This window comes from Clavelina lepadiformis, chromosome 6 (genome assembly GCF_947623445.1).
Source record: "Clavelina lepadiformis chromosome 6, kaClaLepa1.1, whole genome shotgun sequence".
Classification (NCBI taxonomy): domain Eukaryota; kingdom Metazoa; phylum Chordata; class Ascidiacea; order Aplousobranchia; family Clavelinidae; genus Clavelina; species Clavelina lepadiformis.
Window position 1 is genome coordinate 1,818,744 of NC_135245.1, and position 13,122 is coordinate 1,831,865.

Below are 13,122 nucleotides of genomic sequence, written 5' to 3' on the forward strand. Positions count from 1 at the left end.
ATCTGATGTGTGTAAGTTTTGATTCATCAATTTTGTTTTTGCAGCCGGTTGGTGCTGTAGGGTGAAGGTGATAGCTTAGTATGTCACTTGGCCGGCACTTAAAGGTATTGAAAATACAACAACCAAGCCTTGGCGTTCTCTTAGAACATAGAAACAGCAGAGATTTTTTATGGGTTGAAGACAGCTATTCCATTATTCTTGGTTAGTATCGATATATGTATTTGCTGAAATGTGTTGTGTTATTACGTAAAACTTCATGTAAATTATTTTGCTGAAAGATGGCCAAGAAGGCAATGAACTAAAAACCAACTCATCAAAACTGGGAGATGCGTATGGTTGCCTTGGGGTCATCACTTTAGGAAGAGGTATGTTTGGTTCTGTAAATACAAGTTTTTTTATGGGTTTAGTTAATCGAGAATTCATATGCTGTGCCTCAAATACTAATTATTTCTTTATAGATCATAATATATATAAATTAGAATAAAATTGTAATCATATTACTGTATATGATATTAGTAGTTATTTGCAATTTGATAGCACTAATTAGCCCAATTCATATTTTCAAAATTGAATAAAAATGATTTCAGTGTTAACGGGAAGTTTTTTGCCACAAATTATTTTTCTTTGGTGTTTAATATTTAGGTTCTGAAGCTTTAAGCAGCCATTTAATTCTTGTGACTGGATGTCGAAGTGTTGGGCGCTTGCTGGATAGCGAGATATATCGCATCACTGACGTCGCGTTTGTCTCCATAAAAGAAGCAACTATTGACACATCTGGTTCTGACGTTAGTCTTTGTACAGTATTTTATTGTGTTTGCACTGGTTAGCAACCTATGCATTTTTATATCTCAAAGTACTGCATACTATAGACCCCTCTGTAGTCTCTAGTATTAAATCGTTTGGATTAAAACTTTGTTCGAATGCTGCTATCTTAGATTATAAATTGCCTAGGCTGAACCATCAACAGCCTGTAATTATTATGTTTATCTGTCAATCGATCCTTCAGAAATTGTAAATTTTTACTTCTTCACTCTCTGTGCAGTTCAAGAGGCTTCTATGCTCTGGTTCATTTTACTTTGTTGCTCCAAATGCTGAAGGAAGCAAAAATACATTGGACATAACATGCTCACTGCTTAGTCAATCTAAAGGAGAGAAACCAACTCATTTTCTATGGTGGGCTGTGTGCTATTTCAATATCCTGTGAAACTATTGTGTAGCAGTGTAGCCAAATGTACTTTGCACAGCAAATGTCGTAATGTGCATTCTATTTAGTAGAAATTTGATTTTAAAGCATATTTTGTTCAGGAATCGCAACCTTCTTACATATTTTATGCTGAGGGGCATCGAAAGCAAGATCTGGTTTTTAGACATCATCTGTGGCGGAGTGGAAATTCGTACCATTTATGTTGGGGCACAGCAGGTAGAATCTTTTTGTATAGAAGGCATTTTATAGGTATTTTCCCGCATGCTTTGGATGTCATTGGAGCATGAAATTAGTTTACACTTGTTACAACTTGTATAGAAATTTATTTTTAGTGGGCTATAGCTTTTATCCAAATCCACTCTTCATTTTCTCTTAATTATTTTGCCCAATATTTATTAGTAACAGTATTTTCATTTTGGAATTACTTGCTTTTTTAAAATTAAAAGCAGAGATTTGCAGATGGCTAGTATTTACTCCGGCCTTTTTCATTGATCCTTACATTGAAAGAATTTCCTAACTGATAGTCGGCATAATGCCCAGAAATGTTGGTCCTAACTCAAGCATGCTTCCAAGTTGAATATTAAATAATTTTCTAAATTATATCTTTAGGCCAGAGCTGGAATCATCAACAGACTGAGCTGTGAAAGAGTTGGCACCAGGTATAATGTCCGTGGGGTTGACCACAGTGGAAATGTGGCAAATTATGTTGAAAGCGAACAGGTAGAGCTTCTCCAATAACTATGACTGTTGTTTTTGATATGCTGTGTTTGTTTGAAATCAATTCGTGGTTGCTGGCCAGAAATTTGTATTTATGAATGTATTTTAGTTTGTATGATATTTGTTTTAATGCACAGATCATTTCCATCGGAGACTATTATACATCATTTCTGCAAACACGTGGATCTGTACCTTTATTCTGGGAGCAGCCAGGTCTTAATGTGGGCTCACACAAAGTGAAGATGCCATTTGGACACGAGATCTGCGCAGAAGCTTTCGACAGGTGAGCTAACTTTAATGGAGGCTACCAGTAACTTATTGCATCTCAGTCTCTTCCAAACACAGTCGTTTGTCATTGAAAGGACAGTTACTTGTGATCTATTCGTGGTTGTAAATGTTTCTGTGAACTGGTTGTTCCGTTGTTGATGACTTATGATTAACTATATGACCTTTTCACTTCTAACAGGCATGTGGACAAATTGCACAAAACTTATTCCAACTGTGTTCTGGTCAATCTTCTTGGCTCCAGGGAAGGGGAAGCAAGTTTAAGTCGTGCATATCAGGTATATGAAGCTTTATGATGCAGATTTTATGTTCGATATACATTTTCCATGTATGTGCATTGTACAATGCACATGTACAATGTCAGGTAAATACCTACAACATTTAGTGATGTTTTGTGCCAAAATCGCTCACTTCAAGAACTTTAAAAAAGTCTGGCAAAAAAGCCTGGCAAAGATCGCCCGTTTCTTCACACAGTGATTCACTGCAGCCATTGGTGCTGTTGTATAACAAAACAAACGATGGCTGATGCATTTCGTAGTATGCTACAACATGATATTTGTCCACTTCGTCCAGATTCATCATGACCAGAACAGATATTGCGAGTTGATGCCGTTGATAGAGTTTGACTATCACACTGAGTGCCGTGCGGGAAAGTTTGTCAACATATCTAAGCTGATGGGTGGGTTGGCATCGCTGTATTTATTTATCGCGCTATTTGTTGTGAATTTGTAATAACGTGGTTTCACAGTCAAGAAATGTTTGCTTTTCAGTCGCTTATTAGACACGGGTATCTACGTAATGAAAGTCTGTATATTAGATCCAAATGGGTGGTGGTAAAACGTTCATAGTACATTGCATATTTCTGCAAAGTTTTTCTAACTTCGGTCATTTGGTGCATAATGTTTGGAGTGGTTTGTAATTCAAAGAATGAATTAAACAGCTGGAATATTTTTAAACATGATGAGCAGACATTTCGTTTCAATCTGGAATCATAGACAACGACAATGTTTCTAGATTGAAACAAAACGTTTGCTCATCGTGTTTAAAAATATTCTGGCTGTTTTATTCATTTTTTCTGCTTTGCTTTGTATTGAATGCCCTGACCATGAACGCTGGCCTAAACAGCAGCAATAAACAAGCGCCATTAAAACCTACCGTTGTGATATTCACACAATGTATTGTCTGAAATTGGAACATGATCATTGTACAATATGCAGTTCTGCTTTACATACACATCATTAGATAAGCTTAATCTGCATTTGGACAAGTTTGGAGTGCTGTGCGTCTCGGAAAGCAACCAAGCAACGCAGTCTGGAGTGCTAAGAGTTAATTGTTTGGATTGCTTGGACAGGACCAACAGCGTTCAATCTTATGTTGGCCTGCAAGTAAGAAAAAACTGAGAAAGCAATATTTCAATCCATTTGCTACTGATTCTAAGCTAAATTGAAATAAAATCAACAATTGTGAACTAAGTTATTGTGTTTTTTTTTGTTGTTTTGATCGATGAGTGAATTTATCGATTATCTCGTCTGCTCATAAAACCATGACTGTTTAGATGATTTCAAAGCAATTGGAATCACTAGGTTATGTTGACAACACACAACTCCAGGCCAGGTTTTCGGAATCTTTAAAATCAGCCTGGCAGGTCACGGGAGATTTAATCAGCAGGATGTATGCTGGAACCGGTGCACTGGAGGGAAAAGATAAGGTATATAGTTGAAGTCATTACAGTCTTCTGCAGTAGCATTTAAGGCAAACGACTTTGCTTAAAGAGGAGGGTAAATTAGATTAATTTTTGACTTCCAATCAATAATTTTCTTGGCCATGCCCGCTAAGCACATAGGTATTGATTTTGTTGAAGTAAACGGATAGTAGAGTCCTTGTCATACTTCTAGTGACATTCAGGTTTGTTTCAAAACATCTCTGTCCAAGTAACACTTGACTCTGTTCTCTGTGAGTGCTTTTGTTGTCTAATATATCCATTTCACTCTCTGTTGTCTCAAATTGTTTTCACATGATCACTAATCGTAGTTATTAAGTCGAATTGTTTGTCTTTAGATTAATAATAATTAATAGGTAACGATTCATCAATTACTTTAAAAAATTGACTAACTGCTTACGTTAAGCGTTTACAGCGATGAGATGCGTTGACTTCGTTCCTATTTTAAGGTTGGAAAATTGAAAGATGGAGCTCGCTCTGTGTCGCGAGCGATTCAGAATAATTTCCTTGATCAAGGTAAACAAGACACGATGGATAAATTACTACGAGTCACATTCCCTGATGTTGAACTCTCTCAAATTTCACGCTCATTGCTGGATCGGCAGCAGTATATGATGAGTATGTTGCCTTGTTTATGAGATGTTTATGATGAGTATGTTGTGACTTTGGGAAATTTAACTTTGATAATTTTAACTTAGTGCTTAGATGCTTAATTATCTTAAAACATAAGTTAAGCATTAGTGGCTTGTCTTAGCTTAAAATTAACTACATGTTCAGTGCTTGAGGTACAGTGCAATGCACTGAAATAGGCAAAAGTGCCAAGTGATTGAGAGCATGTTGTTTTTTCCATGACTCGTAACTTCGAATAATGTTATTCCAACAATAAAACTGGCTTTTGTATGAATGATGGTGTCAGCAATAAGTATGTTACAGATTTTATCTTACAAAAATCTCATCACAATAATCTCACTACAAAAATCTCAGCACAATAATCTCATCCCAATAATCTCATGCAGGCTCTGCAAGTATCTCGATGAAGATGTTTGAGAAGGAGGCGGAATATTGTGAAAATCTACCCCTAAGAGTCTGTGTCGGGACATGGAATGTCAACGGTGGAAAAATGTTTAGATCAATCGCTTACAAAGATAAGGTAACGTTGGTTTACAGCAATTATATGTTGTTAACCAAGCTAGCTGCATGCAATGATTTCATGACTACTACGCTATCGGGTATTCTGTCATATGCTTCAGCTTACATTTGCATCTGATGATTCATGCCATTGCCATTATATATAACATTTGGTTTACGGGGTTCCCCCAGTATTTCAAAGAACTCTTAGGCTTACCGTGTACGAATTGAGAATTTATAAAGTCAGATGTTTCGTTACTGGTTAATTTTGTCAATTGTTCCAGACATTGAAAGACTGGCTCATATTTGATGAAAATCCGGTCAGCACTAAATCATATTATCAGGCAGTTTATGAATATTCCTCCAGTGAAGAAAGCGACTTATCGTTGGCGTTAAGTGACATTGTTACTGGTGAGTTTGTTATACTTCCACTATCCCTATAGCAGTGGTTCCCAACCGTTTCCTACTTTCGGGCCCCAAGCTGCAATAATTCCTTTCTCACGGATCCCCAACTTCAAAATTGTTACTAACGCTGTTTACTAGGAATTAAAATATAACTCTTGCACCTCCTGCCCCACATTTGTTGGCCCCACCACTGGTATATAGTATTATTGCAAGAATAATGTAAGGAAACCAAATAAAGGCATTGCCATCACAATGCGACTATGATGTCATAATATAGTGGATTATGAGCTGGAAGGTGGTGATTGGCTGCATGGTTCAATTGGTGATAGCGAAGGAATATTTCCTGCAGCCTACGTCCAACAATTATTGAATCCTCACGTCGTCGATCACGACTTTCCCGCACAGCAGGATGGAGATCTTGAACTACGGACCAATGAGGTTAGAGTTAGACTTACTGTTGTGTAACAATCATATTTGTCATCACTTGAGTTGTTTTCCTAAAATGAAATGAAATTGAGATAAGGCTTCAAATGCGACCAGTTTATTCAAAAGAACCAAAAATCAAAAGTTATCCTTTCAACAACATATTAATGCTTCTGTTTCTTTTAATATAAGATTTGTTTATGAAGTGAATGAGTTCAATTTAGGTTGTTTCCTTCCATTCGACTTTGAGACAGGGCTTTTATGCAGTAGAAGCCTAATCCTGGCTTACTGTGGGATATGTTAGCATTAGTCCACTACATCTATTTAATATCTACCTGCTGGACACATTATATGCAGTTTGAATTGACCGATCTCATATACAAAATACTCAAAAGTTTCTAACAATAGACTTTCATAATTTCCCTGAATAAATCAAGCATTTTATACCATCGTAGTTGACGAATTATTCTTAGTTTTTGGAACAGACTAAGGTTCAGCAAAGGTGTTTAATGTTTATTTGGTACCAGGTATGTCACACGATTTACGTCTTTTTCAGGTAGTTGATGTCACAGAGGAAAAAGGGGAATGGTTTCACGGGAAAGTCCTCAGGGATGGTGAATGCCAGGAAGGGATGTTTCCTGCCAATTTTGTCACCAAAGTAAATTTTTTCTGTTGTAGCTGTATTAGTTTTCTGTGCCTTGCTTTAATTTATCTCATGTAATCGCCTAGTTTTCTACCGAAATAAAACTCCCATAAAAAGGATCTTGCTAATAATGTGGACACTTGCACTTATGCGGAAGAAATTAGATGTCTGATTGAAATCTTTCACAGATGGATGAGGGCTCGGAAGAGAGCGGATCGGTTGATATTTATGCAATCGGATTCGAAGAAATGGTGGAGCTCAATGCAGGAAACATAGTAAATGCTAGGTGCCGCTGCATGCTTTACTTGTGCTAATTCTACTTGTAAAAACTGCTGGGTCGCCTTGGCTTCTTTATTGTAGCTGGTATGGTCACAGCTGTTATTCAGTTGTTTAAACTCGACTTAAACATTTACACTTCAAGCATTTGTGCTTGTGTGATAAAGCTGCGACAATTGCTTGGTATGACGTCAGATATTTACTTAATTCATGTTGTATTCAGTTGAATATTGACTTCGCTACCACTAAGTTATCATTACATATTCACCTTTCAGCCAAGCCAACCAGCAAGCGTGGGCCACGGAATTGCAAAAAACACTTTCTGAAAAGCAAGAATATGTTCTTGTGACGTCGGAACAACTTGTTGGCGTTTGTTTGTTTCTATTTGTAAAGAAAAACTTGGCGGCTCACGTCAGGCAAGCTATTATTTGCCTATTACCATAAACTACTATTAGTTTACTCTTATCTAATTATTTTCAACATATGATGAATTAACTGTTCAGAAAAAAGTAATTTTGTTTTTCGTGGAATCCATGCTTAAAGCCAATAATAATACGTATGTGCTGTCATTGCTGTAACTATAGAAGTAGCATAATGTCTTAGGGTAATTCCCTTGTGATATTGCAAAATTTTGCTAAAATGCATTTTAAATGCAAAAAATAAATAACTGGAGGTGATCTAAAGTCGTTTTGCCGACTTCAAACATCAGAGCTTTCTTCTCTCATCAGGGAGGTTTCCATTTCAATGATAAAGACTGGGATGGGAGGAGCGGCCGGAAACAAAGGAGCCGTTGCCATCTCGCTCATCCTCTTCAACAGTTCACTCTGCTTTGTTTGTTCACATTTTGCTGCTGGACAGACTCAAGTTCAAGAACGAAACAATGACTTTGGTGAAATTTCGTCTCGTCTCGGATTTGCGAAGGTCTGACTTCTATATTTTTAAGACATTATGAACAACTTTAACTTTTGGTGATTTTAGTGGTAGTGCCTCTGTTTTGTACAATTTATGAAAAAATGTTGTTCGACTTCTGTGTTAAAAATAACTTGAAAGTGTAGATTGTCATCGATTAAGACACCACAATAATACTGTCAGAATTACAAGTTGTTATTTGCTGCGAAACACAGGGTCGGGCTTTATTCATGCATGACTACGTGTTCTGGTGCGGAGATTTCAACTACAGGATTGACATGACAGGAGATGAGGTCAAGCAGCTTGTAAAGGAGGAAAACTGGGAAAAACTTCGAGAAAATGATCAACTTCTTGTTCAGAAGAAAATGGGCAACGTTTTTAAGGTGGGTTTCCGACATACATGAATTTTATGGTTCCTTCCCTTCTTCTTCCCTTATAGTTCTACATGAATTCTATGTATTTTATAAGAGCTCTGAGTGTTCGAACTACTTGCAATTGCAGCCAATTTGTTCCAACACTGTCACCTTCCTCCTCTTCTATTTAGGGCTTCATGGAGGGCGTAGTAAACTTTGCTCCAACATATAAATACGATCTCTTCTCTGACGATTATGACACAAGCGAAAAGTGTCGCGTACCGGCGTGGACTGACCGAATACTCTGGAAAAGACGAAAATGGCTGCAGGATAATGACCAGGTGTGTTTTTGTATAAAACTCAGCAACTCGATTGCATTTTTTGTGCTAATATTTGCTACAATAAAGATAAACTATACAAGAATATATTTTAACATTGTTTTTGCAGAGTCTTGTTGAGATAGACACTGATCCATCATTCGATGGCACTTTGAAGCATTACAACCGTGCAGAACTTAAAACTTCTGACCACAGGTGGGTTCTCGTTATTAACTGAGCTCTGTTTTACTGTAGAGTTATGGTGGCGGTACCACTGCTATATTTGCTGGTGCTGCAGCAAACTCTGTCAGCTTTCATAGTTGGCTTCATGTTTATGCTCACTACATAATGAAATCAATGTCAAAATTAAGAAAAAGTGATTAAAGATATTAAGCTTGAAACTGCTCTAACGCCAAACTTGCGCAGGGCTGGTGAATAGACAGAATACAATTTGAAAACATGATGTGAAATATTTCCACCTTAAACTGTTGCTGCATTTTGCATTTCGTCATCGTTTTTTCTCCATTTACAGACCTGTGGTTGCTTTGATTGAGATTTCAATACGGGCTGTTGATGAAACAAAACGGAACAATGTATTCTGTGACCTCTGGCGAAATCATCAGCCGTCGTGTTGTCCAGTGTTTGTTTACATTGAAGGAAAACCGAGCAATGAAGCAATTTTTAACAAATTCTTGGCGACCTTTGACCTTGGCGAGGACAGAATATGCAGGTATGTAGTGACGGTTTTTTTATATTCAACTTTACAATGACTGCTGCAAGGACGAGATCATTTCTACCTCTGTTGTAATTATCTAAATCAATAAATGTGATAGAAAATAATAATATAAATACTAATAATATAATAAATAATGAGAAATATTTATAAATATTTCATCAAAATGAAATCGCATTTACTTTAGTCTTTAAAGGACTCAAAAGTTTGACGCTCGTAAATTGACTTAAGTCAAGAGAACTCATGTTTTTATGCATGTTTTTCAAATGATTCAGATCTTTTCGGAGTTGTATGCTTGTCATATATCCTGAGCCTTGGATGGCAGAGGAAGCATCGACTTTTGATGGCAGCATGTTCGAAGGAGTTAGGATTCGGGTTTCCAACAAAAATGGTGGGATGTGATTGTTATTTACATGAAGTTGTTTTTTTAACTTTTAGAAAGTTGGAAGTAGCCACTTCAGTTATCAGTGAAGCAATTGATGATGAAATAAATTTGCTTCGACTTCAAGCAACTGTTTTGTTCAGATAATGAGAGTTTGGAAGCTGATGTAGTAAGTCTGGGAGGTATCTCCGCCAAATCGGACGATTCAAATTCCCAACTCGATGAAGCGGAACTCGACCAGCCTTCAAATGGTCATGTGACCCTACCGAGCAGCCAGTCAAGCGACAACATCAAATCGCTTCTGGTTCCACCTCCGAGACCTCGTCCCAGCTCCACTCCGCCGACCCCTAATAAGCTTGATCCCGTTGAAGCCATTGCCCCTTCAAGCAAGGCTCCGAAAAAGGCCCCTCCTCGACCGCCCGCCATCAAAAGAAACTATTCACCTACGGGGCCTCCTCAAGCTTCTCTTTGTGGGGAATCCCCTATATCAACCTTTGAACCCCAAGACTGTTCCGCCGCAGATGAGCTGCCGAGTCAACCAGCCGTCGACATGACAACCTGGGACCTCTCATCTCTCGATGTGAGTGTTCAATCAATATTTTCTTGTTGAAAGATGGGACAAGTGCTCAGGCAAGGCAACTTCAAGTCGCAGAAGACTTGTCAATTAGAACCGAGAAAATATTTTATAACAAAGCAGTTATTGCCAGAAATATATCTCATATTCACCACTTATCATGACGCAGAGATTATAACGTCACAATGTGAAATCAGTATGCGTGACCCCCGGTGTTAGATTGAAGCCTGGGTAGAGATGCTGAATAGGAGGTCTCGTGTCCCAAGGGATAAGCAGCAAACGGAATTTAAACGTACCAAGTGCCATAACAAGAGTGTCATGGTTTAGTCAGGTTTACAGTAACCTAACTTTCAGTCAATGCGTTTTAGTTGCGAGTTTTAGTTATCGGGTTTTGGGTTTTGGTTATATGGGGTTTAACATGGTAATGTAACCACATTAATATCTTGTTATTGTCTTTTCTGCAGCCTCCTAAGATTAAACCGCGGAAGACTTTGCCCAAGCGGCGTGCGCCGGTGCCACCATCTAACCCAACTCAGCCGTCTAACAATCCGCGGCCTGCGGCCAGAACCATCTCTAGAGCCGCGCCACCACCCCCTTTTGCAAAGGCGCCATCAAAGCCGAAGCCACGCCAACCACCTCCCTTGCCAGCTAACCCTCCAGTTCATTACCCGATGGAAACTGGCAATTTATTGGATGATAGTTATATTTGTGGCATTTCTATGCCGCCGCCACTGATGCCCATGCAAAGCTCAAGCGTGGTTACGCCATTAATGCCGACCTCAAGCGAAAAAAATGCCGGACCACTCTTCAGTCAGTCTGTTAAAATAGGCACTTCATTAATGGCACCACACCCCGCTGGTATGGCGCCGCCACTGTTACCTTCACAACCAAATACACTGGCGCCATCGCAGGGAGCTACAGTTTCACGGCCATTAATGCCGACAAAGCCAAATGGCTTAGCAGCGCCACTTATACCAGAGCCGGCCGCCGTGAAGCCTGTCTCTGACGTCTTTTCCGCGCCCTCACAGCAAGACCCGTGGTGCTCTGGCGCCACGTCACAAACAAATAATCAAATCAACAAGTCGTTCACAACCGATTTCAGCGATTTCAAGTTCCAATGACGAATGAAGTTGTCAGAGTGCAATTGTGTTTTTTCTTGTGCAATAATTTCAGATTATTCCTTAAATGCGGATTGGTTGAATTTACAGCATCTGTCATCGCAAGTTACTCCGTATTTATTCTTCGCCCCATCAACTGCACACCACTGTCAACCGTCAGTTAACATTCTTATTTAATCGTGCTCCATTTTCCGTCGCTTCGCTGCGTCCAATTGTAGCGTTCCTTGTGATTATTTATTAACATATTATTAATTATTAACGATCAACCACTGAAACCATTCTGTTGGAAAGACAGCTTGTGAACGAAGGTGGGAGTAATTTGGATCAATGGATACCAACTGTCAATTAGCATTTGCTGTGGCGGACTGGGTCTTACCGGGAACAACTATGAAAAGCTTTCTCCCAACATTTAAAATCAACGTCTGTTTAGTCAGGTATTTCCAATATCCGTGACACGAATCATACATAGATGGTGGATTCAGAGGTGTAGCCAGAAAAAAAATTTGGGGTGTGACAAATATCTGATGAGTTCAAGGGAACTGAACTATACAACACAAATATATACCGGTATACAAATTTTATTATATTTTCAACAAAAGACTCACCTTTGGAATCCAAACTTTGAAAATTTTTGGTGGAAGGACCATGGCCCCTTTCGCCTCCTCTTGGTTACGCCTATGGGTGGATTGGTTTGACGCATTATGGGCGCTGTAGAAAACATTCGAACGAAACCATTACCAGCCTTCATCAGGAATTTGCTTGTGTTGGGAAAATACTTAGTTCAGCTTAATACATTGTGTAGACTGTAAAATAACAGATAGGTAAGCAGCGTAAGCTGTTCTTACTTGCCAACGCTTCGACAAAAAGAAAGCGCCACAATAAAACAACTTTGTGTGTCAAACTCTGCTTTCAATGAAACCTTTTGTATAGTTGCTAAATACCTTTCGTTCAGTTAACTTTGGGTGAAAAAGCTTTCAATTGATTAAGCAAGTTTGATGCACAAGCTCAATCGCCTTCGAACTGGCATTGGCCCCTTCCGCTCAACTATGAACAAATGGGGTATGGCTCCATCTGCGGCCTGTGAGTGTGGTGCAGAAGAGCAGACTGCAGACCACGTCATAACATCTTGTCCCACATACCGCCATCCTTGTGGAAACCGTGGTCTGACAACAATGGATGAAAACCTGGTCAGCTGGCTAACAAACATCTGCCCTACAATATGAGGTTTTTGTTCCCTCTCTCAAGAAAACTTAAAGAATCATCTACTCCACACGAAGAAGAACATGCACAAGTCCTTTTGAATACAAAAATCGCTCACCTCAAAGAATATGTTAAGAAGACTAACTTCATAAGGATTGGAATGTGGGCCCAATCAAATCAGGATGAGTTTAAAATCCATCCAAATTATTTATCGGCTATTTGTAATTTTCAGGTGAAACAAAAGCAAAGAACGTAGCTCAGCTGGACTGCATATATTAGGCTACAGAAAAATTAATCAGGAGTGAATGCCCGACAACGGTTATTGAAGGCATTTTTTGATCATACCCTAAGTGGCAGCCATTTTGAGGAAAAAAAGCACATCGGAAATACATTTTTCACAAGCGCAAATTTTATTTGTGACGCAAATTTTTACATGGTTAATGATCTTCTTTTGAAATCAAACATCGGCAACACCATATAGATTATAGATAATCAAACTACAGTGTACAGGCTTTGACGGGGTGACAAAACCAATCAATAATGCGACTCGGTGTCTTTCCAAGTCGCTATTTCGTACCGAGAAAATGTGCAAACATATGTAAAGTCGTCCAGCAAATTGCTTTGAAAGTCACAGGCGTTTTTTGCGAAGTTCCCACATATCTTAGCCGAGCTATGCGCTTGGACATCCGCCGAAGCCCGTGAAAACTTTCCCCCACAAATTGTTCCTGCTGCATA

At 38.8% G+C, this 13,122-nt stretch overlaps 1 protein-coding gene across 1 annotated transcript; it reads left to right on the top strand.

Moving 5' to 3' along the window:
* The first annotated feature begins 48 nt into the window (after positions 1 to 48).
* LOC143462198 (synaptojanin-1-like) lies at positions 49 to 11,536 on the top strand. Its single transcript, XM_076960262.1, has 26 exons — positions 49 to 201; positions 279 to 365; positions 643 to 785; positions 1,043 to 1,173; positions 1,306 to 1,420; positions 1,814 to 1,924; positions 2,059 to 2,204; positions 2,388 to 2,484; positions 2,780 to 2,885; positions 3,449 to 3,591; positions 3,762 to 3,914; positions 4,376 to 4,544; positions 4,943 to 5,076; positions 5,339 to 5,465; positions 5,737 to 5,897; positions 6,439 to 6,540; positions 6,714 to 6,811; positions 7,077 to 7,217; positions 7,530 to 7,722; positions 7,926 to 8,093; positions 8,255 to 8,404; positions 8,511 to 8,596; positions 8,913 to 9,110; positions 9,389 to 9,504; positions 9,639 to 10,075; positions 10,534 to 11,536. The coding sequence occupies exons 1-26, from the start codon at positions 81 to 83 to the stop codon at positions 11,188 to 11,190; spliced, it is 4,290 nt and encodes a 1,429-aa protein (XP_076816377.1). The 5' UTR covers positions 49 to 80; the 3' UTR covers positions 11,191 to 11,536.
* The last annotated feature ends 1,586 nt before the right edge of the window (positions 11,537 to 13,122 follow it).